The sequence below is a fragment of the Leptopilina heterotoma genome, unplaced genomic scaffold (genome assembly GCF_015476425.1).
Source record: "Leptopilina heterotoma isolate Lh14 unplaced genomic scaffold, ASM1547642v1 Lhet_45, whole genome shotgun sequence".
Lineage (NCBI taxonomy): Eukaryota > Metazoa > Arthropoda > Insecta > Hymenoptera > Figitidae > Leptopilina > Leptopilina heterotoma.
The window spans coordinates 1736422-1764109 of NW_025111086.1; the positions used below are offsets into that span (position 1 = coordinate 1736422).

At 24.2% G+C, this 27688-nt stretch overlaps 1 protein-coding gene across 1 annotated transcript in view; it reads left to right on the plus strand.

Moving 5' to 3' along the window:
- The window catches only part of LOC122507149, a 614585-nt gene that overhangs the window by 37658 nt on the left and 549239 nt on the right, over positions 1-27688 (plus strand). The window contains exon 2 of the mRNA XM_043619714.1: positions 21750-22646. Within this exon, the coding sequence (XP_043475649.1) occupies positions 21750-22646 (897 nt within the window). The remainder of the gene's footprint in view (positions 1-21749; positions 22647-27688) is intronic.

A 27688-nucleotide genomic window follows, 5' to 3' on the forward strand; every position in this document is an offset into this window, starting at 1 on the left:
TTTCAACTGCGAGAAGAAACTCATTTTTACTCATTTTTGTGTGTTTGGAATTTTTGTGCTCATTTTAAAGTGTAATTGTTCTTTCTCTAAACGGAATGAACAATTTTGAGTTAGAAATATTCCAGAAAGATTTTTTTTATTATTAATATTGAATTATACAAAGACAAAAATATCTTTCGAATAAAATTATAAACTATTATTGTTTATTATCATGGAAATATTTACTTGGACAAAATAATTTTTAGGTTTAAATTTTTGAAATTATTGGTTAAAATATTAATATCTGAAATTTTCACTAAAACTCATTTTTAAATACATTTTTAATAAAAAAAATTCTATACGAGAATTCAATTATTTAAGTATAGAAAAAACAATTTATTGAATAATTGCATGTTTCTTAAAATTGAATTCTCATAAAGAATTTCATTATTTATGAAAATATAATTGAATCCCTGTAAAATTTTTTATTATTTATGAAAATAATTGAATTATTGCGAAGAAATTTATAAAAAAAAAAAATATGCAAATAATTGAATTCTTGTGAAATTTTATTATTTATGAAAATAATTGAATTATTGCGAAGAAATTTATAAAAAAAAATATGCAAATAATTGAATTCTTGTGAAATTTTATTATTTATGAAAATAATTGAATTATTGCGAAGAAATTTATAAAAAATTTTTTTTAAATATTTGAATTCTTTTAAAAAATTTTATTTAAATAGTAAATAAAAAAAATGAAATTGAAGAAAAGTTTTGAAAATAATTGGATTTCGGAGAGGAATTTAATTGTTTCTAAAGATAATTGAAATTTTGACGAGAATTTAAAAAAATTTTTAACATAATTGAATTTCTGCGAAGAAGTTTAATACTTTTGAAAATAATGGAATTTCTGCGTAGAATTTTATCAACAAATTTTTTAGTAATTGAATTCTTTTGACATATTTTAATAACATTTTTTAAAAATTCTATGAAAAATAATTGAAATTCTGTAATGAGTTTTATTATTTATAAAAATAATTGAAATATTGCGAAGAAAATTATAAATATTTTGTAAATAATTGAATACATTTGGAAAAATTTATTTAAATAGTAGATATTAAAAATAATTGAATTGAGAACAATTTTTGAAAATAATTGATATTTCGACAAGATTGTTATAAAAATTTTTGAAAATTAGTGAATTATTGCGAAGAAATTTATAAAAAAAAAATTGCAAATAATTGAATTCCTGTGAAATTATGTTATTTATGAAAATAATTAAATGTTTGCTCAGTATTTTATTAAAAAAATGTTTAAATAATTGAATTCTTTTAAAAAAATTTTTTTAAATAGTAAATAAAAAAATCAAATTGAGGAAAAGTTTTGAAAATAATTGGATTTCGGAGAGGAATTTAATTATTTGTAAAGATAATTGAAATTTTGACGAGAATTGAATAAAATTTTTGCACGTAATTGAATTTTTGCGAAGAAGTTTAATACTTTTGAAAATAATTGAACTTCTGCGTAGAATTTTATTGACAAATTTTTAAAAAATTGAATTTTTTTGAAGTATTTTAATTTTTAATAACACTTTTTAAAAATAATGACATTTTTCGAAGAATTTGATCAAAATTTATTGTATTAAAAATAATTGAAATTATGCTATGAGTTTTATTATTTATAAAAATAATTATTGGATTTCTAAAAAATATTTTATTATTTATGAAAATAATTGAATTCCTGTAAAATTTTTTATTATTTATGTAAATAATTGAATGATTGCGTAGAAATTTATAAAAAAAATTTGCAAATAATTGAATTCCTGTGAAATTTTATTATTTATGAAAATAATTAAATGTTTGCGTAGAATTTCATTAAAAAAATTTTTAAATAATTGAATTCTTTTAGAAAATTTTATTTAAGTAATAGATTAAAAAATTCATTAAATTGAGGAAAATGTTTGAAAATAATGGAATTTCGGAGAAGAATATTCGATTATTTCTAATGATAATTTAAATTTTGACGAGAATAAATATTATAAATATTATAAATATTAATTTATAATTATTATTATATTATTCTCATAACAAATATAAATTTTTAATGAAATAATTAAAAAATCAATACGAATACATTTTTTATAGAAAGAATGAAAAAAAAGGAATAATTAATATTCTCAGAAAAAGAATACTGTGAACTAATAGCGAAAAGTGATTATATTTTTGTTTGTGAGTCAAAAAAAAAAAAAAAAAAAACTATTGAAATGTAAATGAGATGGAAATATTTCTAAGTGCTTAATTAACAGGCGTCATCATCTCCCTTGAGTAAATTTTCTTTTTCGCGCATAAATAAGTTTTTAGAAATTGCATTTGCCTCCTATTTATATACGCAAATAAATATAGACGCAATAATTTAAAATATTTTTCGATCAGGACACTTTATTGCGGTTTTTGAATATATAAAAGAAAGAGAAGAGAAAACAAAAAAACAGAGATTTTTATTATTATTATTCTACTTTTTTTTTGTTTCAATTTTCTTTAGAAAGATTTTAATATTTATTATCTTTCGTTTATTATTCTAATAAAAATTTGTTTTACCATTAGAGTTGTGTTACTCGCAGTTAGAGAAAAAAATACAGTTTTTATTGTAAAATAACGGGGCAAATGTCGACAGGCAAATAATTAACATAAAAAGTCGTAATTTAAGTCTCGAGACCCATATTAGAATCATATAAATACAAAACAAGTATTTATTCCTTCGATTTGAATCTAATCTTAATGAATAAAATTAGCTCGTTTATGCTAATAAAATTTTACATTTGGTTCACATTTTATAGTTTATTTATAAATTTTTGTCTTTTGGTTTGTTATTACATTATTATTATTGTTTATTTTTATTATTTTTTTTACTTTTTATTATTATATATTATTCACTGTTAAAATATACTTTTTTCAAATATTGGTTTATTGATAAATATTTTTTTATTATATTTATTTTTTTGTAATTGAATAATTGCAAAAATTTAATTTACACTGAAAGAAAATTTATTTGACTTAAATAAAATTTATTTGATTCAAGTAAATATTTATTTTATAATAGACACTTGTCTTCTGTAAAATAAATATTATTATTTATTATTATTTTTATCATTATTATTATTATTATTATTATTATTATTTATTATTATTAATATCGATTATTTAAATGAAATATATTTTTTTCATCGTTATAAATAAAAATATAAAATGTTCTATATTAATATTATGAAACAATTGAAATGAATAATAATATAATAATAAAAATAAAAATAATAGAATAGAAGATAATAAATGCAAATAAAAAAAGAGAATTTTTTGTTACATAAATTTTGCTTCAATTTCTTGTAAAAAATTAGAAACTCTTTTAAATTCTATTAAAGAAGTAGGCACTTAAAATGTAAAATACGATTTTTGTTGAAAGAATAAGTCGAAAATATGTGAAAGATCGCAAAAAAAAGAAAGAAAAAAAATTTGTCTCACGCTTTTCGGCGATTGTTTCTCCTTTATTTAACGGTCTAAGCACGTTCTCCTTAAAAATTCAGTACTTATTATTTTTAGTACGAAACGAACATTGTCGGTGTATCAGTTTTCACTGAAAATAAGGTCCTTTTTTTATTACGTATGTAGAGTTGAAAAAAAAATTCTGAAATTTAAAAATAAATTATTATTTTACATGCAATAATTTTAATGCAACTTGCTTTTAAATTATATAATAACAATATAGTAATTAAAATAATAAATTGAATAACAAAATTATAAAAATAAAATAGAAATTAAATGTTAATTAATTAATTAATTAAGAAAATATAAAAAAATATTAAAGATATAAAAAAATAAAACAAATAAAAATTAAATATTCATAATAATAAGAATAAGATTAATTAATTAATTAATTAATTAATTAATAATAATAAGACAAAATTTTTGCTATGTTTGAAAATTAATTTTCATTTTTTGAACATATGCAATGCAGTGCACACGTTGAATGACATAATTCGTTGCATGTCTATCAGGGAATTCTTCCTTAGATTTGATTCCGCATTAAATCTTATAACACATTACTAACGGAAAGATTCGCGTGTTTCAAGGCTTGGGGGTTGATTTCCTGTCGGTATTCTTGAATTATTTTTATGTCAGTATGAACTTTATGTAGGCCAACTGATACCGCCATTGTACAACATGGAGAGTGAAAATCGATAGTTATATCACGAAACGAACTATTTATAATATGGTTCACCTACTATTTTTTTGCAAAACAAATTTTTTTTTTCCTTATCATATTTATATTATATTTATGTAAATTAGATCTTTTATAATTAACGAGAAATATTCATTTCCATAAACTGGAAAAAAAGCGTTCATAAAAAGAAAATTTATATCAGTAATTGAAAAATTTCAAAATAAATTATGAAGTAGCTGTAATGAATTAAAAAATTAAAAAATAATTTCGTACAATTGAACCAAAGTTTACAATTTCAAGATTGTTACTTGGAAAATCGTCAGATTTGACGTTGTAAACTTTAGTACAATTTTATACATTGAAAAAAATTTTTATTAGATTCAAATAACCGATTACTTGTCTACAAATAAATATTTAAGTCAAATAATTTTTTATTTAAATCAATTAAATTGTATTTGTTTCAAATACAATTTAATTGACTTAATAAACTTAATAAATAAAAATTGTTTGTCAAAAACTTTTTTTTGGAAATAATTAAATTCTATCGAGATATTTTATTAAAATTTTCATTAAAAATATTTTTATTCTTTGAAGAAATTGTACAAAAATTGTAATAAGAATAATTGAATTATTGTGGAGAATTTTATTAAAATTTGTATTGAAAATATTTGAATTCTCTGACAGTCTGATGAAATTGTACAAGAATTGTAGTAAAAATAATTCAATTCTTGCGGAGAATTTTATTATTAACATTTTTATAAATAATTTAATTCTTTCGAAAAACTTTATTAAAATTTTTGTCAAAATAATTGAATTTTTTCGAGAAATTTCATTAAAATTATATTGAATTCTTTCAAAAAATATTTAAATTATCTTGAAAATAATTGAATTCTTGCGCAGAATTTTATTAAAATTTTTTTTAGAAACAATTGAATTCTTTCGAAAAACTTTTTTAAAATTTTTTAAAAATAATTGAATCTTTTCGAAAAAATGTTTATGAAAATTGTATAGAAAATAATTGAATTCGCATGAAGAATTTCGTTATTTATAAAAAATAATTCAATTCTTGTGAATAATTTTGTTCAATGTTTTAGAAATATTTGAATTCTTATAAAAAATTTTATTAAAAATTCAAAACTTTTGAAGTAATAATTGAATTCTTTAAAAATTTTTATTAAAATTGTGCTAAAAATAATTTAATTCCTGCGATTATTATTTGCAAAAAATAATTGAATTCTTGCGGAGAATTTTATTAAAATTTTATTCAAAGTAATTGAATTTTTTCGTGAAATTTCATTAAAATTCTATTGAATTCTTTCGAAAAATATTAAAAAGTATGTTGAAAATATTTGAATTCTTGCGTAGAATTTTATTAAAATTTTCAGAATAATTGAATCTTTTCGTGAAATTTTATGAAAATTGTGTAGAGAATAATTGAATTCGCATGAAGAATTTTGTTATTTATAAAATTTAATTCAATTCTTGTGAAGAATTTTGTTCAATGTTTTAAAAATAATTGAATTCTTTTGAAAAATTTTATTAAAATTGTGCAAAAAATAATTTAATTTCAGCGATAAATTTAATTATTTACAAAAAATAATTGAATTCTTGCTGAGAATTTTATTAAAATTTTTATAAATAATTTAATTCCTTCGAAAAATATTAAAAGTTTGTTGAAAATATTTGAATTCTTGCGTAGAATTTTATTAAAAATTTTCTAGAAATAATTGAATTCTTTCGAAAAACTTTTTAAAAATTTTTCAAAATAATTGAATCTTTTCGAGAAATTTCATGATTATTGTGAAGAATTTTGTTAAACGTTTTAAAAATAATTGAATTCTTATAAAAAATTTTATAAAAAATTTAAAACTTTTAATTAATAATTAAATTCTTTCGAAAAATACCGAAATGAAAAATTTTATTAAAATTGTGCTGAAAATAATTGAATTTCTGCGATGAGTTTTATTGATTATAAAAAATAATTGAATTCTTGCGAGGAATTTTATTATATAGGGGAACATAGTCTAGGTCGGCCACCTTTTTGACTTTTGTTTATAACTTTTTTTTAAAAATGAATTTGGACAATTGAAGTATATGGTTGGAAAGTCCTGTTTAATAGGAACATTTTTTCTGTACAAAGTAAATTGACAGGTTTAAAAATGAAAAAGTTATAAAGATTTAAAAAAAAAAAAATTTGTAGTCCAGGTTGGCCATTACAGTCAAGGTCGGCCATGTTTAAAATTCAAAGGGCATTAATCGTTAAAAACTAAAATAACATGTTTGGAGTTACGGAAAATTGATTCTTTATTGTTTACAGTTTGTAACTTAATGAAATAACAAAATAATAACAATAAACAATATAAAAAAATAAATATAAATAAAAAAAAGTTTTGCACTAAAATATTAATAAAATTAAATAAAAATATTAATAAGATGATCAATTATATTATGAGTTATACAGAATTGCAGTTTTTGCAAATGAAGTAGCTCGTCCTCAACTTTGCGCATTTTAAACACATAGTGGCCGACCTTGACAGTAAGTAACATTACCGAATTGTTGTAACCATAAAGAAATACGTTTCGGGATTCGATTTTTTACTTTGTTTTCCTTTCAACCATGAGTCCCACAAATTTTCTGCATACTTGCCTTGACGATTCAATTTGTTTTTTATCTTTTATTAATGGTTTTTCACATTATGCACAAAACTTTTTTTGAGCTTTTTTTGTACCGACGTCACAGAAAACACAATTTTCGATTTTCCGAAAATGTAATTGAACAAAAAGTTAGGTTTCACTAAGACAAGCTTCGACAAAAATGCGCGTAGGTGGCGCTAGTGAACTTGACAAAAAAACGCGAGTGGCCTACCTAGACAGTAGGCCAACCTTGACTACATTCCCCTATAAAAAAATAATTTAATTCCTGCGATGAATTATATTATTTATAAAAAAAATAATTGAATTCTTGTGAAGGGTTTTATTATTTATACAAAACTAGTTGGAATTCTTGCGAAGAATTTGATTAAAATGTTAAAAAATAATAAATAATCATTAATTAATTAATAAAAGAATTTTTAAAAATTTTGAATCTGAAATTATTCAAAGGTTCAAGTTGATAGTTAAAAATAAAAAGTTTTGTAATTTGCTTAACAATAATATAATCTTATGTAAAGTTATATTAATTTAAACATTTAAAGTAATTTTATAAAAAGTAATTTAATTAAATAAGTTATCAATTAAATTTTATGTAAATTAATTAATTAATTATTTAATTAATCAATTATTTAATTAATTAAGTAATTAAGTAATTATTTAATTACTTAATTAATCAATTATTTAATTAATTAAGTAATTAATTAATTATTTAATTATTTAATTAATCAATTATTTAATTAATTAATTAATTCCATAAATTTTAGTTAAAAAATTTAATACTATGGAAATTTTTAATAATTTAGAATATTTTTTGCAAAAAAAAAGAAGACGTGAAAAAGCGCGTGTCAGGTGAAAATGCGCGCGATTATGAAAAATTTTCACGACCAACGAGTTTAAAAGAAAAAAATTTTTTTTCGAGAAGAATGAGGTGCTTGCAAGATAAGGTCATTGACAAATTCCAAGTTTTACGGACCACAGTAAATATCTCGGTAAATATGAGCACCGCGTCGTCTTAATGGCACTGTCAACACATTTTTTTTTTACGAGTATATGCAACGCCCACATATACTCGCATTTACGAATGCCAACAGTAAACGACAACCCTTTTGTGCATTCGAGAGACAAGAGATCTGTCTTTTCTTCGCCTTTTTGTGCGGACTCTCGCGAAATGCAAAGGTAGTTTTTCCTCCTTTCTTTTTCGCTGATGTGACACACACACACACACATACACACATATTCTTAAGAAATAAAACGAGTATTTGAGATTCCTATTTAGATTGAAATTTATGCGGTACGAGCCTCTCTCTCTCTACCTGAAAATTTATTGGTTCGAGATAATCACTTTTATTAGTGAAACATTTTTTTTTTTTTGTTTTTGCTTCTTTGTATTATATATATATTTAGTTGTAATATTTTTCTAGGGTCGTTTTTTGCCTTTCTAGTTAGCGTTAACCTGTTTTATTTTTTTTTTCGTGCGCTGTAAAAAAGTATCATGAATATTTTATCGTTGTTCATAAATCTCCCTTTGAATACTATGCGATGCTAAAAAACTACCCTCATAATTTTTAAAATGTATTAGAGAGGTGAATTTGAATCTGTTCTTGAATGTTTATGCCGTTTTAGAAAAGTATTCATTGTGTATTCTTAGTATCCTTGTATATATTTTTTTATGTTTGGATTTTTATTTGTTCTATTTGTAGAAAAGAAGTAAATTCTGTTTTCATACTGTGGAGAATATTCTTTTGTTTTTAAATATTTGCAGTAGAAAATTTTTAGTAAATTGTTACAGATCAGATAGAGAATTGTTAGGATTGTTAGGAACTGTTCCAAATATTAGTTATTAAAATGTTTTCGAATGTAGTTACAGAACTGTTTTTGAATTTTAGTTACAGAACTGTTCTGAATTTCTAGTTAAAAAACTGCTTCAAATTTTAGTTCTAGAACTGTTCTGAAATTTTAGGAATACTAGCTGCAAAACTTTTCTGAATATTGCAGAAATTACAAATATATTTTTGATGCTATTTGCAGAACTGTTTTGAAAAAACAAAAAAACAGAAAAAACTGCTTTCAATTGTAGTTAAAGATTAAAATTTTTATTTAAATTACAATGCGGTTCTGAAAACAAATTACAGAAATTTGGTTTTTCGTAATTTTTGATAATTTTAAATTTTTTACCAAAGAATGGAGACTATTAAATAAGTAAAGTGTTTTTGAAGAGCCCAAAAATAATGAAGCTAAATGCCATAAAAGAGAAGAAAAAATGTTGAATTTTGAGAAATTTGGTTTTTCGAATTTTTGATAATTTTTGATTTTTTACCAAAGGGTGGAGACTATTAAATAAGTAAACTATCTTTTAAAAGCACAAAAATAATAAAGCTAACTGCCATAAAAGAGAAGAAAAAATGTTGAATTTTGAGAAATTTGGTTTTTCGAATTTTTGATAATTTTTAATAATTTTTGATTTTTTACCAAAGGGTGGAGACTATTAAATAAGTAAACTATTTTTTAAAAGCACAAAAATAATAAAGCTAATTGCCCTAAAAGAGAAGAAAAAATGTTGAATTTTGAGAAATTTGGTTTTTCGAATTTTTGATAATTTTCAATAATTTTAAATTTTTAACCAAAGGGTGAAGACTATTAATTAAGTGAAGTGTTTTTGAAGAGCCCAAAAATAATAAAGTAAAATGCCATAAAAGAGAAGTAAAAATGTTGAATTTTAAGAAATTCGGTTTTTCGAATTTTTGATAGTTTTTGATAATTTTACATTTTTTTACTAAAATTTTCCAAACTAATTCAATTATGTAAAAAATATTTTTTTTAAATTCTACGCAAAGCATTTCATTTTTTTATTATTTTCATAAATAATAAAAATTCCACAGAAATTTAATTGTTTACAAATTTTTTATAAATTTTTTTACAAGAATTCAATTATTTACAAATTTTTCATACATTTTTTATGCAATAATTTCATTATTTTCATAAATATAATAATAAAAATTTTAACAGGATTTCAATTGTTTATAAATTTTTTATAAATTTCTTTACAAGAATTCAATTATTTATACATTTTTTTTTTAAATTTCTTATGCAAAAATTTCATTATTTTTATAAATAATGAAATTTTTTACAGGAATTATTTTCAAAAATTACAATAAAATTTTTAGTAAAATTACAATTATTTTCAATTCCATTATTTTGATGAATAATAAATTTTTTTACAGAGATTCAATTATTTTCATAAATAATAAAATGCTACGTAGGAATTCAATTATTTTTATAAATAATAAAACTTATTGCAGAATTTCAATTATTTTTAATACAATTTTAATTGAATTCCTTGAAGAATATAATTATTCCTAAAAAAAATTTTTATTAAATTTGTCGAAAGAATTCAATTATTTAATAATTTGTTAATAAAATTCTTTATGAGTATTCAATTTTAAGAAACATTCAATTATTCAATTATTCAACATTCAATATTATTATTTATTTCTGTATTAAAATAATCGAATTGTCGTTGAATTTTTTAATAAAAATTGATTTAAATATGAATTTTAGTTAAAATTTTAGATTTGAATATTTATTATTCAAATTATTCAAATATTCAAATAACATTTGAATATTAAAAGAATTATTTCATGAATTTTTAGAAATAATTGAATTTTAAAAAGGTTTCAAATTAAAATCTTTGAAAATCTGAATTTTTCATATTTTTAACTAAGAAATCTGTGGAATTAATTTTTTTCAGAAAGTTTATTTGCGAATTTTTTTTTTTAAATTATATTTAAAGTTTTTATTTTCTAATGTATAAGAATTGAAGAATTTACGAATAATTGAAATTTTGTAAAATTGAATTGGTGAGCAAATGGATTTGAAAATTCTCAAACAACTTTTTCAAAAATTAAAAATAATTGATTTAAAGAATAAGATTTTTAGTTAAAAATCGTAGAAAATAATAATTTCACAATTGAAGAAATTCGTAAATTATTGTAATAGAACAAGAGTGAATCAGAATATTCTTTAAAGTTCGGGGAAAAATCAAAATTTTGTCTGGAAATCAGGGAAAAAGAAAATTAAATTTTTGTGGCAACTCTTTTTTTCGAAATCTAACCTAGTAAATCCAGTTTGATAAAGTTAGCCAGTAGACTACTTCCAACTAGTTTACTTTTCAAGTAAACTCTCAACTTTATTACACTTTACAAGTAAAGTAAACTTGAAAAGTTGAAAACAAATTTTTCTGCTAAATGAATCGACAGGTTTTGTACAACTTTACAACTATAAAGAAAACTTGAAAACTACTTTTTAGTTTTTGCTAGTTTTAATTTGATTTTTAAAAAGATTTAAAAATAAGGTAAGGTAAAATCGACAGGTTCCACTTTTATAAGTACATGAAAGAAAAGTTAAAAAAAAACGTATTCTGCTAAATGAAACGACAGGTGATTACAAAGTATCAAGGCGCTTTCAGCGCTTCCTTTTCTTATATAAAGAGATAAACGCCACTTGTTTTCCCCTTCAATCTACATGGCAAGTCTATTTTTCATTTTTTTTTTCTTTTGCAGTTTGTGCCCGTAACACGCATCGTCCAATCATCTTGGGACGAGATTGGATCGGGAGTAGCATAATTCGATGTGTAGTCTCTTTGCGTGCTCAGATTATGTTAGGTTAGTGAAATGCAAGGCAGCCCAAGGGCAAGGCGAGTCCATGAACAGGCATACAAAGCGGCGATGCTTTTAAAGTTTAAAAAAGTAAAAGAAAAAAAGTACTTTAGAGGAAGAGAGGAGTAGTGATGGTGGTGGTGGTAGTGGTAGTGGTGTTATACGGAGACTGCTCGACGTCTGGCTGAGCCCACGGGGGGTGCCTCGACCCCCTGAGGGTGCGATCGATTTTGCCCCCCCCCCTCCCCTCTCACACATATATATATATATATATACACGAGAGAGTAGACAACGAGAAGCGGAGGCACTGGCCTCGCACTCATCCCCTAACCACCCAACCTCATATCGCGACGTTCAGCACACAGACATCCTCCGGATTCTGTTCAGTCTACCCGATGAAATACTATCACTCTCTTCACTATTATTACAGTAGACTATATATATCTGCATTTCAGATATATGTATACACTAGCTGTCGTAACCGTCTTCAACTGGTTTCTTTTGCAATTTTTTTTATTTTTCTCTCTCTCTCTCACTCATCGAATTCCATTCTTTAAAAGTCGAGTAATTTATGGCTGTATAAATATATGAGAGGGGATTAATCAGTAATCAAGTGTTTCTTTTTTATCTTGTCTTCTTCTAGAGAGAAGACAAGATTCTTGACGAGACGAGTAAAGTTTTGTGTTAATTTTGTTTTTTCGGTGGTTTTTAATTTTGCAATGATATTAAAAAGTAATTACCCACGTCGAAAAATTCCATAAGAGTACGCCATGGAAATTCTGTAAATTTTTTATTTTAATAATATTTTAACATTTCTATTATGATTATAGAGTCTAATAATAAGCTTTGTTGTAAGTTTTTTTTTTCAAAACTTGAATGAAATACGCATTTTGCAAAAAAGATTTCAACAACAATTTATTATTAGATTCTAATCATAATACAAAATGTAAAATTATTCCAAAAGACCAATAAATTTTATTTTAAATAAATATTTAATTATTATTTAATAGGAATTAGGATTTTCAAAATTAATAAAATTCTTCGCAGAAATTCAATTATGATCAAAAGCTTAAAAAAATTCTCTTCAAAATTTCAATTATTTTCAAAAATTTTCCTCAATTCAATGATTTTTAATATCTATTTTAATAAAATTTTCCAGAATTCAATTATTTAAAAAAATTTAATAAAATTCTACGCAAACCTTTAATATTATTTTCATAGAATAATAAAAAATTCACAGGAATTCTATTATTTATGAAATTTTTTATAAATTTTTTCGCAATCATTCAATTATTTTCATAAATAATAAAATATTTCCATGAATTCAATTATTTTCGTAAATAATAAAATTCTTTTCATGAATTCAATTTCTTTTAATAAATAATAAAACTCATTGCAGACTTTCAATTATTTTTAATACAATTTTAATCGAATTCCTCGAAAAATTTAATTATTTAAAAAAATTTTATTAAAATTCGTCAAAAGAATTCAATTGTTTAAAAATTTATTAGTAAAATTCTTTATGAGAATTCATTTCTAAGAAACATTTATGAATTTAATAAATTTTTTATTTTTGAATTAAAATAATTGAACTCTATATATGTATATTACAAAAAATTTTAGTAAAATCCTTCCTGAGAATTCAATTATTTTTACAAGTAATAAAATTTTTCACATGAATTCAATTATTATCATAAATAATAAAATTTTTCATTGGATTTCAATTATTGTTAATGCAATTTTAAATAAATTTCTTCAAAAAATTTAATTATTTTCAAAAGTTTTTTTGCAAGAATTTCAATTACATTTCACAAATAATGAAATTCTTCGTTGAAATTTAAATATTTCGAAAATCTACTATTTTAATAGAATTTCTTAAATGAATTCAATTATTTAAATAGAAAAATAAATAATTTTTTGAATAAATGAATGTTTTTCAAAATTGAATCCTCATCAAGAATTTAATCAACAAATTTTTAAATAATTCAATTTTTTTTGACGAATTTTAATCAAATTTTCAAGAATAATTACATTTTTTCGAGGAATTCGATTAAAATTATATTAAAAATAATTGAAATTCTACGATGAGTTTTATTATTCATAAAAATAATTTGATCTTTGTAAAAAAATTATATTCTTCTTGAAATTAATGTAAATGTTAAAATATTTTTAGAATAAAAAACTTGCAGAATTTCCAGGGGGTACTTCCATGGAATTTTTCAATGTGGGTATTAATTATTAATCATTAATTATATTTATTTAATTTTTTGGAAAAAGCTCCAATTTGATAAAAAAGCTCAAATTTGATATTCCACTTTGAAAATTGTTAAAACAAACAAAATTTTTTCTGAATCGAAAATAAATTCTAAAAAAGTTCTTTTTGAGTACCTCCGTGTTTCGAAAAAATTTTTTCTTTAATCAAAAAGCACCAATTTGATGAAAAAAAGCCCAAATTTGATAATCGCCTTCAAAAATTGTTTAAAAAAATTGTAAAGAATAGTGTCGTTTTTTAAAACACAAATTTTTTCTGAATCGAAAATAAATTCCAAAACAAGTACTGAGTACTTCCTTGTTTCGAAAAAAGCTCTTTTTTTAATAAAAAAAAAGCTCCAATTTGATGAAAAAAGTTCAAATTTAATATTCAATTCCAAAAATTGTTTAAAAAAATTGTCAAGACCAGCGTCGTTTTTCAAAATACAAATTTTTTTTTGTCAAATTTTATTGAAATAAATTTTATATTTCAAAAAATTTTGTTTTTTTTTTACTTTTAAAAATTATTTTTAAAATTTAAAAATAATTGTATTTTTGAAGAATTCTAACAAAAAATTTGGAAAATGATTGAATTTTAGAAAAACTTAGAATTGAAGTAAGATAAGAAAAAGTGTGAACATTTTTTATGAAAATCAGGGAAGTACAGAATCAAATTTTTGTGAATCGACTGAAATGGATTTTTTTAATCATATAAAATTTAATTTTTCGATAGCTACTTTTTATTACTTTTTTCAGTCTTACAGATCCTTTTTAAACATTTTTCAAAAATTAATTAAACATTATTGAGTAGAAAGCCTGTAATTATACCTAATAATCTCTTCAAATTGTTTACGTTACAAATGAACTCTGGAAAATTTTTTACCCTCATCTCGAAAAATGTTAAATAATTATATATTCAAATAAACTTCAAATAGATTTGAAATTCAACTAAAATTTGATTGTATCGAACAAATTTTCAATAATTCACCCAAAATTTGATTGTTTCAAATGAATTTTCCTTGATTCAACGTAAATCTGGCTGTTTAAAATAAATTTTCGTTGATTTAACCAAAATCTGTTGGTTTCAATCAAATTTTTATTGATTCAACCAAAATCTGTTTTGAATAAATTTGGAATATTGTTTCAATAGAATTTTTCTTGGTTCAACCAAAAATTTTGTTGTTTCATAAACAATTTTTATTAATTCAGAACAAAAAATTTGGATATTTAATAAACAAATTTTGTTCTGAGTGTAGTTTTTACAAAAGAATTAGTCAAAATGAAAATTTGATTGTTTCGAACAAATTTTTATTAATTCACTCAAAATTTGATTGTTTCAAATGAATTTTCGTTGATTCAACGTAAATCTGGCTGTTTTAAATAAATTTTCGTTGATTTAACCAAAATCTGTTGGTTTCAATAGAATTTTCATTGATTCAACCAGAATTTCTTTTAAATAAATTTTGAATATTGTTTCAATGAAATTTTTTTTGATTTAACCAAAAATTTGGTTGTTGCATAAACAATTTTTATTAATTCAGAACACAAAATTTGGATATTTAATAAACAAATTTTGTTCTGAGTGTAGTTTTTACAAAAGAATTAATCAAAACCAAAATTTGATATTGTTTCGAACAAATTTTCATTAATTCACCCAAAATTTGATTGTTTCAAATTAATTTTTGTTGATTCAACTAAAATCTGGATGTTTCAAATAAATTTTCGTTGATTCAACCAAAATCTGTCGGTTTCAACAAAATTTTCATTGATTCAACCAAAATCTGTTTGAAATAAATTTGGGTTATTGTTTCAATGAAATTTTCCTTGATTCAACCAAATTGTTTCATAAACAATTTTTTATTAATTCATAACAACAGATTTGGATATTTAATAAACAAATTTTGTTCTGACTGTAGTTTTTACAAAAGAATTAGTCAAAACCAAAATTTGATTGTTTCTAACAAATTTTCGTTAATTCACGCAAAATTTGATTTTTTAAAATAAATTTTCGTCGATTTAAATGAATTTAAAAAGACAAGGGAAAGGAGTGAGGGGGAAAGAGAGAGGGAGATGTAAAACTAAATGTGCTCAACGAAGCATGTTGCTCCGGATGTCCACTTGCCTATCTTTATTCCAAAGAAACCTAAGTAACTCGACGATTTATCGATCCCTGATTCACGCCACCACGTTCCCTCACACTGGTACTTTGGAATCTAGTAACTCAAGCACTTGACACTTTAGTAAGTGCGTGCAAGTATATAAAGACATGAAAGAAAGAGAGAGAAAGATTGGCGCATTCGATATTTCCGTACTTAAACTATTCTATATGGTCTGACTTACCGATCCTCGATATTTATTTTCCTTTACACAATTTCAGAAAATGGGGCGTTAAACTTATGACCCGGAATTTTACGCAAATGGATAAGATCAAGAGGAAGTACTAAAAACACAAGGTAGAGCCTTTACAACATTGTTGCTTTACAACACTATACAAATCAGTTCAACAAAAACAGAAAAAAAATAGAAAGAAAAAAAACGGTAAACACCCAAGAGTCCATAAAATGCATAAAACGAAACTGTTTTTTCACCCAGACGACACTATGCCTGTGACTTTAGAATTTTCTTCTTAGGAGAAAGGATGAATTTTGTTATATTAAGGGAACTAATAAAAAATTAAAAACAAGATGCTGCAAAAGCAGCTCAAGCGTGATGTACTTTCTGTGAAATTTGAGCTTAAAATTTCACCCAAGTTTGTTCATCGAGACGTCGCTCACGATCTCGATCGCGGAAATAAGGTTATGTCGATTATATCGCGCGTGCTCGCAAAGAGAGATAGATAAGAAAACGCAAATAACAATATGTGGCTTGTACATGTTTTACTAACTGATTTCGATTCCTTCTTATATAGACCAAATCTTGTGAACAAATAAGGAGAGAGCGAATTAACAAATAGCGATGAGATTTTGCGATTAAAAAAGAAGTGGAATTCTTTTTTAATATGTCGATTACGGTATATTTACTATTTTCACAGATGATTATTATTTAAACATTTCTTTTACTCTCTGAATTTTTGTTTAATCAGAATGTCTATAGAACACCTGGAAAACAGAGAAATGTTGGGGAATTTTTTCGAAAGTCAGGGAATTTTTTTCATCATGACTTGAAATACTCTTGAACAATATTTTTAATGCTCAAATATTTTCATAAATAATAAAAATTACACAAGAATTCAATTATTTTCAAAATAATTTTAATAAAATTCTTCGTAGAAATTCAATTATATTCAAAAATTTGTAAAAATTCTCGTCAAAATTTCAATTATCTTAAGAAATAATTAAATTTTTCTTCAAAATTCAATTATTTTCATAAATAATAAAAATTACACATGAATTCAATTATTTTCATAAATAATAAAAATTACACAAGAATTCAATTATTTTCAAAATAATTTTAATAAAATTCTTCGTAGAAATTCAATTATATTCAAAAATTTGTAAAAATTCTCGACAAAATTTCAATTATCTTTAGAAATAATTAAATTTTTCTAAAAAATTATATTATTTTCATAAATAATAAAAATTAAACAAGAATTCAATTATTTTCAAAATAATTTTAATAAAATTCTTCGTAGAAATTCAATTATATTCAAAAATTTGTAAAAATTCTCGTCAAAATTTCAATTATCTTTAGAAATAATTAAATTTTTCTTCAAAATTCAATTATTTTCATAAATAATAAAAATTACACAAAAATTCAATTATTTTCAAAATAATTTTAATAAAATTCTTCGTAGAAATTCAATTATATTCAAAAATTTGTAAAAATTCTCGTCAAAACTTCAATTATCTTTAGAAATAATAAAATTTTTCTCCAAAATTCAATTATTTTCAAAATAATTTTAATAAAATTCTTCGTAGAAATTTAATTAATTTTAATAATTTATCAGAATTCAATTATTTTCAATCTCTACTATTTCAATAAAATTTCACAACATAATTCAATTATTTAAAAAGAAATATTAAAATTCGTTTTAATAAGAATTCAATTATTTAAAAAGAAAAATTAAAATTCATCTCAATAAGAATTCAATTATTTTCAAAAGTAATAAAATTCTTCGCAGAAATTCAATTATGATCAAAAGTTTAAAAAAATTCTCTGAAAAATTTCAATTATTTTTATAAATAATAAAATTCTTGGCAAAATTTCAATTCTTTTTAAAAGTTTTCCCCAATTCAATGATTTCTAATTATCTACTGATTTTATAAAATTTTTCAAAAGAATTCAATTAGTTAAAAAAAATTTGATAAAATTTTACGCAAACATTTAATTATTTTCATTAATTATCAAAATTTAAAACAGAAATTCAAGTATTTACAAATTTTTTTATAAATTTCTTCTGCAATAATTTTATTACTTTCATAAATAATAAAAAATTTTACAGAGATTCAATTAATATTTTCATAAATAATAAAATTCTTTTTAGAAATTCAATTATTTTCATAAATAATAAAACTCATAGTATAATTTCCTTTTTTTTAAATACAATTTTGATCAAATTCTTCGAAAAATGTAATTGTTCTTAAAAATTGTATTAAAGTTGCAAATGATTGCAGAAATTCAATTATTTTTAAAAGTAATAAAATTCTTCGCAGAAATTCAATTATGCGTCAAAAGTTTAAAAAAATTCTCTTCAAAATTTCAATTATTTTTATAAATAATAAAATTCTTGGCAAAATTTCAATTATTTTAAAAAATTTTCCTTAATTGAATGATTTTTAATATCTACTATTTTAATAAAATTTTCCAGAATTCAATTATTTAAAAAAAAAATTGAATAAAACTCTACGCAAAGCTTTAATTATTTTGAAAAAATAATAAAAATTTCACAGGAATTCAATTATTTACAAATTTTTTTTTTTAAATTTCTTCGCAATCATTCAATTATTTTCATAAATAATAAAATTTTTCCATGGATTCAATTATTTTCGTAAATAATAAAATTCTTCTCACGAATTCAATTACTTTTAATAAATAATAAAACTCATTGCAGAGTTTCAATTATTTTTAATACAATTTTAATCGAATTCCTCGAAAAATTCAATTATTTTTAAAAATTTTATTAAAATTCGTCAAAAGAATTCAATTATTTAAAAATTTATTGGTAATATTCTTTATGAGAATTTATATCTAAGAAACATTCATGAATTCAATAAATTTTTTATATTTGAATTTCAATTGTTTTCACAAATGAAAAAACTATTATTATTATTATTTTTTCAATTAAAAACTATTAAATATTCGGTTGTGTTTAGAAAACTTGTATCGCTTTTTAACGAGAGGGAAAGAAGCGGTAGAATTTTCTTTTATTTACAGATTGAAATTCGCTGTTTTTAATTATACGCAGATTCTCTTTTTTCGCATTCCAATTCTAACTTCGTTTCATGGTTCAATGGAGAGTAAAAAAAAAACCATGTGCATCTCATAATTGATTCAAGATTTCGCGAAATACGAAAGCGTAGTGATTTTTGCGAGTTGAGACTTTAAAAGATATTCTATAATTTGTTTATTGACTGTAAATTAATTAGAGCGTGAATTCTATTTTTCTTCTCCTTTTAGTTTCGCATAAAAGTATTCCTAAAAGATTTAAATTATTGAAACTTGAGTAAAAAACTAATTATCATCTCACATGAGAATTAGTTGTTTTTTTATTTTATTTGGAAGTGAAATAATAAAAAAAATAGTAATAATAATAATAATAAACAGTAAGAATAGTATAAACGATAATTGTAAAAACAATAGTAATATTAATGAACAGTAAAAATAATAAAAACTATAGTAATACTATTAGTAATAATAGTAATAATATTAGTAATAATAGTAATAATATTAGTAATAATAATAGTAATAATATTAGTAATAGTAATAATAAGAGTAATAGTAATAATAATAACGATGATAATGAAAATAATAATATCAATAAAATATAGCAGAGAGAGAAAGAGAGAGAGAACAGAAAAATTAATGACGTGGGGAAGGAAAATATTGATAGTGAACTTACGTGTTTGGAAAATCGAAAACAGGAAACAATTTGTTATTGAACAGAAGGTGAAAAAGCGAATTATATAGAGGCAACAAGTCTATTTAATTTACACTGAATAGAGTGTTAACTTAAGCACCAGGATGTTGTCAAAGCAATATTCATTAGTTTTCACTCTGTTATAATTTTTCCCCCTCTCTCTTTCTCTTCTCTTTTTAAAGAATACAAAAAACTAAAACACCTATCGGAAATCTCACCTATCGATTAGTATTGATCCTTATTAAACGATATCGTTATATAAATAAATGGTAATGAGTTTGAAAAACACGTTTTCTATCCTTTTATCATTACAATATTCCCCCTGCTCTTTTGAATGTCAAGTGGCTTGTTTAAGAAAATATAAAAATTGGTCAATTTCGAAAAATTGTCTAGGTCCTCGAAGTTAGCGTCGACGTTGAGCGAAAGGAATTGAAAAGAGTCCTAAAAATACCAGATAATAGTTTTTGAACAAAAAACTGAGGGTCGACGATACTTTTAGGAACTCTTGAAAGAATACTGTCCTTTTGGTAAAAATTAATAAGAACCAAAAGACTGCTGGAAAAAAGTGGTCGAAAATTCTTTGGCGAAGATGTTAGCGTGCCATTATTTTTGGTCCCCTCCTTTCTTTTCGAAAAAAAAAGAACGAGAAGTGAAGAGACTTTATGAAGTAGCTTGTCGAACTTTCCCTCTTTTCAAGTCAATGACATGGTGGCACTATGGTCATTAGATGTAGTTGTATTGCGGTTTATATCGTAAAAGGTGACGGTGAAGGTGGAGAAGGAGACACGCTCGGGATTTGAATGAGCTACTCGCTCGAAAGATTAGCCGTATTCGCTCCCACGCCTCTCGGTTATCTCGCTTCCATCGTACTAAGATTCAATCTCCTCTTGTGAGGGGGCCGTTCTCTCTCAAACGATGAAAGTCTTTTGCTGTTGTTGTATTGCTCAGCTTGCTTAGCTGTCGATCAAGCACACTAGACTTCGGAGACATCCCCCTAAACCTTCCTTTCTTTAGACGTTTTGTATATATGTATATGTTTTGTTTATATATCTGAGAGAGAGAAAGAGAGAGAGAGCCCCACCAGGATCCTTTTAATGCCGAGCGCCATTTCCGGCATGAAACAAACGATTCAAGACGAGCTCGTTTCTCTCCTCTCTTGTAGCATGTTACACATGTTCACTTACCGGGAGTTGTGTAACTACCGCTGAGTTGCTGTGTGAGACTTTCTTGTCCTTTGATTAGAAGAAATGACATTTTTTTTTCTTGTTAAAAGAAAAAAGAAAAAACGATCAAAAGTTTGAATCCATCTATCTGAACTTCAGTTTGATTCTCTTGCCGATTTGCAAACCAATTTTTCGTAGTACTGCATGTCGAGCAAATAGATGATATTTATTTGGTTTCTTTTTATTGTTAGCATAACTTTGTCACCCACTCGTTCGGTGAAAAGCCGTTCCTGAACAGTTCCACCGAACTAGATCAGGATACAAGAAAGAATACCACCAAAAAACCCAAATAAAAAGTTGCAGATGATGCTAAAGATTAATCCTTAGCATCATTCGCAACTTTTTATTATTTGGGTTTATTAATATTTAGCATCATCTGCAACTTTTTATTTGGGTTTATTAATCTTTAGCATCAACTACAACTTTTTATTTTGGATTTTTGGTGGTTAGCATAAAATTGTCACCCATTCGATCGGGGAAAAGCCGTTCCTGAAGAATCCTCCCCGATAATTAAGTAAACTAAGTTGACTACTACCAAGAACTCTTCAGAAACAATGATAAATATCAATAGACGTAGTGCTCTACTTATGCAAAATATTTTTCAAATATATTACATAATATTTAATGCTTTATTTTAAGAACTCAATTCTAATGCGAACTCTACTAATTACGAACCTAAAAATTTTTGTTGCAGGTGATCCCAGTGGAGCGTCGAGCATCCGAAAAGGACGAGACCTGGACCCTAGCTAAGGAAAACGACGACTCCTCTTCTACATCGACTGCAGACACCAAAGATCAAGAATCGAAAGATGTCGAGAAACAGTCGCAGAAGTCAAATGATGAAAAGCCTCCAAATGACGGCGAGACAATAACAAGAGGTCACGAAACAAGGAAAAGTAAAGCGAGAAGAGTGAAGAGTTATCTGAAGAAGTGTAAGGGCGCCCTGTCGAAAAGCGAGGACAATTCGGTTGAGAGAAAAAGGGAGAATTGTAGTTCCTGGTATTTGAAGGATTCAAATAGCAGCAAACCAGATATTTCCGAATTGGTTACAACTGATGACGACCTTGAGGAAGCAATCTCATCCGTCGATGCATCAGAAATAAACAAGCACGATATTCATGATTCGGAGAATTTAGAGAAAGGACTCGATGAATCAGGGAATGATTTCGATAAGGGCAGTAAAGGTTCACTGTACGAAGATGCAAGCGACATTGGCGTTCTTGAAAAGACCACGACGACGACGAAGACGACGAGGGATCCTGATAACCTTGTCGAAGGTCCAGCAACCGAGGAGGAAATCGAGAAGGAAACCGTGAAGGGAACCGTGAAGGGAACCGAGAAAGGAACCCAGAAGGAAACCAAGAAGGAAACGAAGATTCAGGATAATATTATGAGCAAGTGTGATTCCAGCGATATATTGATAGTGAATGTGCCGGAAGTTTCGACGACGACGACGACAACAACAACAACAGATATTGTGGTGGAAGTTTCTTCGAGTTTACAATCGGAAATTGAAATTTCCAGCAAAAATCATTTGGATACTGATGGAAGTGAGGAAGTGATGGAGCTGCCAACTGCGATCAACTTTGGGGTGAGTTTATTATTTTTTTATCAAGAGGACAGGCTTTTCGCACCTACTATATTTGCTATAGCAAATAGTAGTAGTAGTAGTAGTAGCAGTAGTATCTGAATAGTATACTATTCGGATACTTTTTTATGGCACTAAAAGCCACTTTTTAAATTTTCGGATAATGAAGCATCGTAATTTAGGTTCTACTGCATATCAACCTCGTGAATTAAACTCTAATTTTCTATTTAAACCTGATCGAAATGAAAGTTGACCTAATGTTTAATTAATTGAAAATTCTCGTCTAGAGTCTGAAAGCAAAAAAAAAAAAATTCTAGGGAAACACATTACACATCCGCAGGAAAATACACGTACATAAAGTTTACTGCAGTGTGCATTCATTTGAAAACGAGTGCGACTACATATACAATTCGTCTTGATTTATTGCACCCGCGCAAAGCAGAGTGCTGAATTTCATATAATATGAATCTCTGAGAGGAAGCGCGCGAGTAAATGAAAAGAGAGCAATGTATCTTGAGTTGTTGTCGACGAGAGTGAAAGAGAGAAAGAGAGAAGCGTAATAAAGAAAATAAATGTAAGGAGAGGGATTTGTTACTTTGTTTGTTAAAGCGCGCGCGTGAAAGTGAGACCAAAGTGCTTGGCGAAGATTTGCCTCCACTGACAAATCGGTTTTTACTTTCAGTTCCCGAACAAAACTATACGGAAGGTTCGCACGATCGACGATGATGCCCCCGAGTAACAGAAATAAGAGGACCTTTTATTATTCATTTATTATTTATTCATTATTATTATTATTGCTACTAATACCTAATGAAATGCTTCATCCAATATTTAATTGTTTCATCTGCTATACTACTAGTACTCAATGCTATACGTAATCAAATACTTCATCAAATATTTTATTAAATGTTTCATCTGCTACTTAATGATGCACTTCTTTAAACACTTTTTCTGCTACTTTATCTACTACTTAATTAAATCTTTTATCCGCTTCTTAATCCACTTCTTAATTTTACATCCGCACAACCAAATTAAATATTTCATCCTTTCATTTTTGAGGGACAGTCAAATTATTATTAACTAATAATTTTTTCGCTTTAGAGAACAAAAAGAAAAAAAAGTAAATTAAAGGCTCACTAAATGCTAAACCACGACGACAAGGGTAAGAAAAGAAAGTAGAAATTTAATCTAAATTAGTGAGATAAATAATAGACGAAGAAAATTGATACGCTATCCCCCTTGAGGCGGATAATAACAATTTCCATGAATCTGTTACTTTTCAAAACTATAAAATGCCTCGTCAAAAGTATATTTTCACACCACCAAGAATGATCATTAGAGTGATTCTCGATTCTAATCAAGCCGGATGTACTATATATCTGAATTGACTCGTATACACTCAGTGGATGTAATGAAAATAAAAAATACATATCATTACGCACACCTCTGCTTTTGCATTTTAACACATTTTATATGTCCCATGACTTATGATCGACGTCATCGCGCGCCGCATATAAGGTGCTGAGCCGTGCCAACTAAAACCATCATTACCCACCAATTACAATAAATCCCATTTGCGCTGTTTCTGTTTATCGTTTTCCTACTAGTGATGTGGAGGCGCGGCTTAATCTATGATTCGCGCGCGCTATAGCAAATGCAAAAAAAGAAAAAAAAAATTATGAAGATCGTGAAAAGTTGTGGATACACTTTCACGAGACTGATGATCGGGTAGCGAGTCGATCGTCCGCTGTCGAGTGGATTAGATTTACGCCACCCAATGTGTACGTGATTCGCCTTTGGGTATCGTCTCCGAGTCATCTCTGCACAGCTCTCTATAAACACTACGAGAAACTTATGTATCGTTTCAGCAATGAGCGTACATAGAGCATACCTTTCATATATATAAATGCGACGACTAATTATTGTTCTATAAACAAACTTTATTGCAGATGGGCAAAATTGCGCCGTTGAATGATTGCAATCGAGAATTATATGCCGTGTGCGCTTCACTGAAAGTCAGAGTGAGGAAAAATGTCCCCTAGGGCTCGATTATAAATATCCTAATTGATTTATATATATTAATCATTAAGACCGTGTCGTCTGTTATTAAAATCAAGGGGTTCTTTTTAAATACTATTTTTTATTTTCCTTTTCCTCGTTGTTAATTATTGCAGTTTCTCTCTGGATACTTCCTAACGGAATCTTTTTTCTTCCTTTTACTTTCTTTCTTTTTTTTTCTTCGAATTCTTTTCCATGAAAATCCACAAAAAAAAATTTGTTTCTAAAACAAATTTTGAATTTTCAAAAATAAGAATTTAAAGATGAAAAAGAAAAATTTTAGAGGAAGTAGTAGAGTCAATATTTAATTAAATGAAGGATTAAGTAGTGGATGAAATATTTAATTAAGTATGGCACTTTGCAGTGCATTAAATATTCAGGGTTGTCACAGTTCAGGAAAATCAGGGAATTTAGGGAACAGTCAGGGAAAGTAGAATTGGTCAGGGAAATCAGGAAAAAGTCAGGAATTTTGATTAAAAGTACTGGAAAAAATTAAATTTTTAGAATTCATAAGAAAATTACGAATTTCGGCGTTTTTTTTTGTTTCACTCATAAGCTATGAAATTACCACAAATTCTAATTTTTTTTTCACAAATTCTAATTAAAAACCTTCAATTATTATATTTTTGACAATAATTTCTTTGTAAATAACTTAATTCTTTAAGAACTTAATTACTTCTATTATACAAAATTATTACCTACTTATAAATTATTTAGTGAATAATTGTATTTAAATATTTCAAAATTAATTCAATTTCAAAAGAGTTGGGTTTATAATTTTCTTAAATAAATGAATTTCAAAAAGTTTTAATTTCAATTTTTAATGAATTTAATAAAAAAAATTTAAAACACTTGGATTTTTTTGAAATATTTTTTAATAATCAAAATTCTTCTGAAATTAGTTTTATTCAATTATGTTCAAAAAAAAAAAATTCTCGTCAAAATTTTAATCATCTTTAAAAATAATAAAATTCTTCTTCAAAATTCAATTATTTTCAAAAATTTGTTTAAAATTCTACGCAAATTCAATTATGTTCAAAATTTTTAAAAATTCTCACCAAAATTGCAATTAACTTTGGAAATAATTACAGGGATTCAATTATTTTCGTAAATAATAAAATTCGTTTTAGGAATTCAATTATTTTCATATATAATAAAATTCATTGTAGAATTTCAATTATTTTTAATACAATTTTAATCGAATTTCTCGAAAAAATTCCTAAAAATTTTATTAAAATTCTTAGAAACAATTCAAAAAATTTAATTAAAATTATTTTAAACAAATTCTTTATGAGAATTCAATTTTGAAAAACATTCATTTATTTAATAAATTATTATTTATTTTTGTATTTAAATAATTGAATTCTCGTAGAATTTTCGGTAGTGAACATTGATTTGAAATTGAATTTCAGTTTGAATTTTAGATAATAGTTGAATATTAAAAACATTGTAGCATGAATTTTGAAAAAGGTTAATTAAATTTTTTTGAAAAATTATTTCAAGTTTTTATTTTCCAAATATTTAATTGAAGAATAATTGTTAATTTATTTCTTTCGAAGAATTTAATAATAAAATTTTTCAAAGAAATGAATTTAATAAAATTTTTGAAATTAATTACATTTTTCGAAGAATTTACTGAAAATTGTATTAAATATAATTGAAATCCCGTGAAGAATTTTATTATTTTGGAAAATAATTGAATTTTTGCAACGAATTTTATTAAATTTTTTTTTTAAATAATTGAATTTCTTTAAAAAGAAATGTATTATATTTGTAAAAACAATTGAATTCTTCTTTAATTTTTAAAAAAATAATTGAATTTCTGCGAAGAATTTTATTATTTATGAAAATATTTGAATTTTTAGAAAAAATTTCATTTTGTTTTAAATGTAATTGAATTCTTGCAAAGAATTTTACTAAAATCTTTTCAATGAATTTAATTATAATTGTAGTAAAAATATATGAATTCTTGTAAACAAATTTTATTAAAATTCTCAAAAATCATTTACTTCTTTCGGGTAAGTTTTTAAAAATTGTTTTAAATAATTAATTTCTTTAAAAAAAATTTATGAAAATTGTATTTTAAATAATTGAATTTCTGTAAAAATTGTATTATATATTTTTTTAAATAATTGAATTTTTGGGAAGAATTTCATTCAATTTTTTTTTAAGTAGGTAATTGAATTATTTTGTGAGATCTTAAAAATAGTAGTTATTGAAAATAATTGAATTTGAGCAAAGAATTTCATTATTTGTGAAATTTAATTAAATTGAGAAAAATTTCTGAAAATAATTACATTTTTCGAGGAATTCATTTAAAAATTGTATTAAAAATAATTGAAATCTTTTAAAGAATATTTTTAAGCAACGAATTTTATTACATTTTTTGTAAATAATTTAATTTTTTTTTAAATTTTATGGAAATTGAAATTATTGAATGTAAATAGGTTTAAATTTGAAAATTTTAATTCCTATGGAAAAATAATAATGGTTATTAAATATTTATTTTAAATAAAATTATTGATTTTTTCGAATAATTTTACAAATTGGGGAAATTTGTAAATAAATGTAATAGAACATTTTTTTTAAAGTATTTATAATAATTTTTAGAGTGAATCGGAATATTCTTTAGGGTCAAGGAAAAAGTAAAAATTTTGTCTGGAAATCAGGGAAAATCAAAATTAATTTATGGTGGCAACCGTGATGTTTAAATAGTGGATAAAGTAAAATAAAATCTTTAATTTAGTAATGGATGAAGACATAATATTTAATTATGTAGTGGATTATGTAACCAACAAAGTATTTAATTTTGTAGTGGATTATGTTGTGGATAAAATATTTAATTAAGTAGTGGATGAAGTATTTAACTAAGTAGTGGATGAAATAATTAAGTAATAGATTTAATTATTCAATTATTGAGTTAAGTAGTGAATTATTGCATTAAGCAGCGAATGAAGTATTAAATTAACTAAAGAATCAAGCACCAG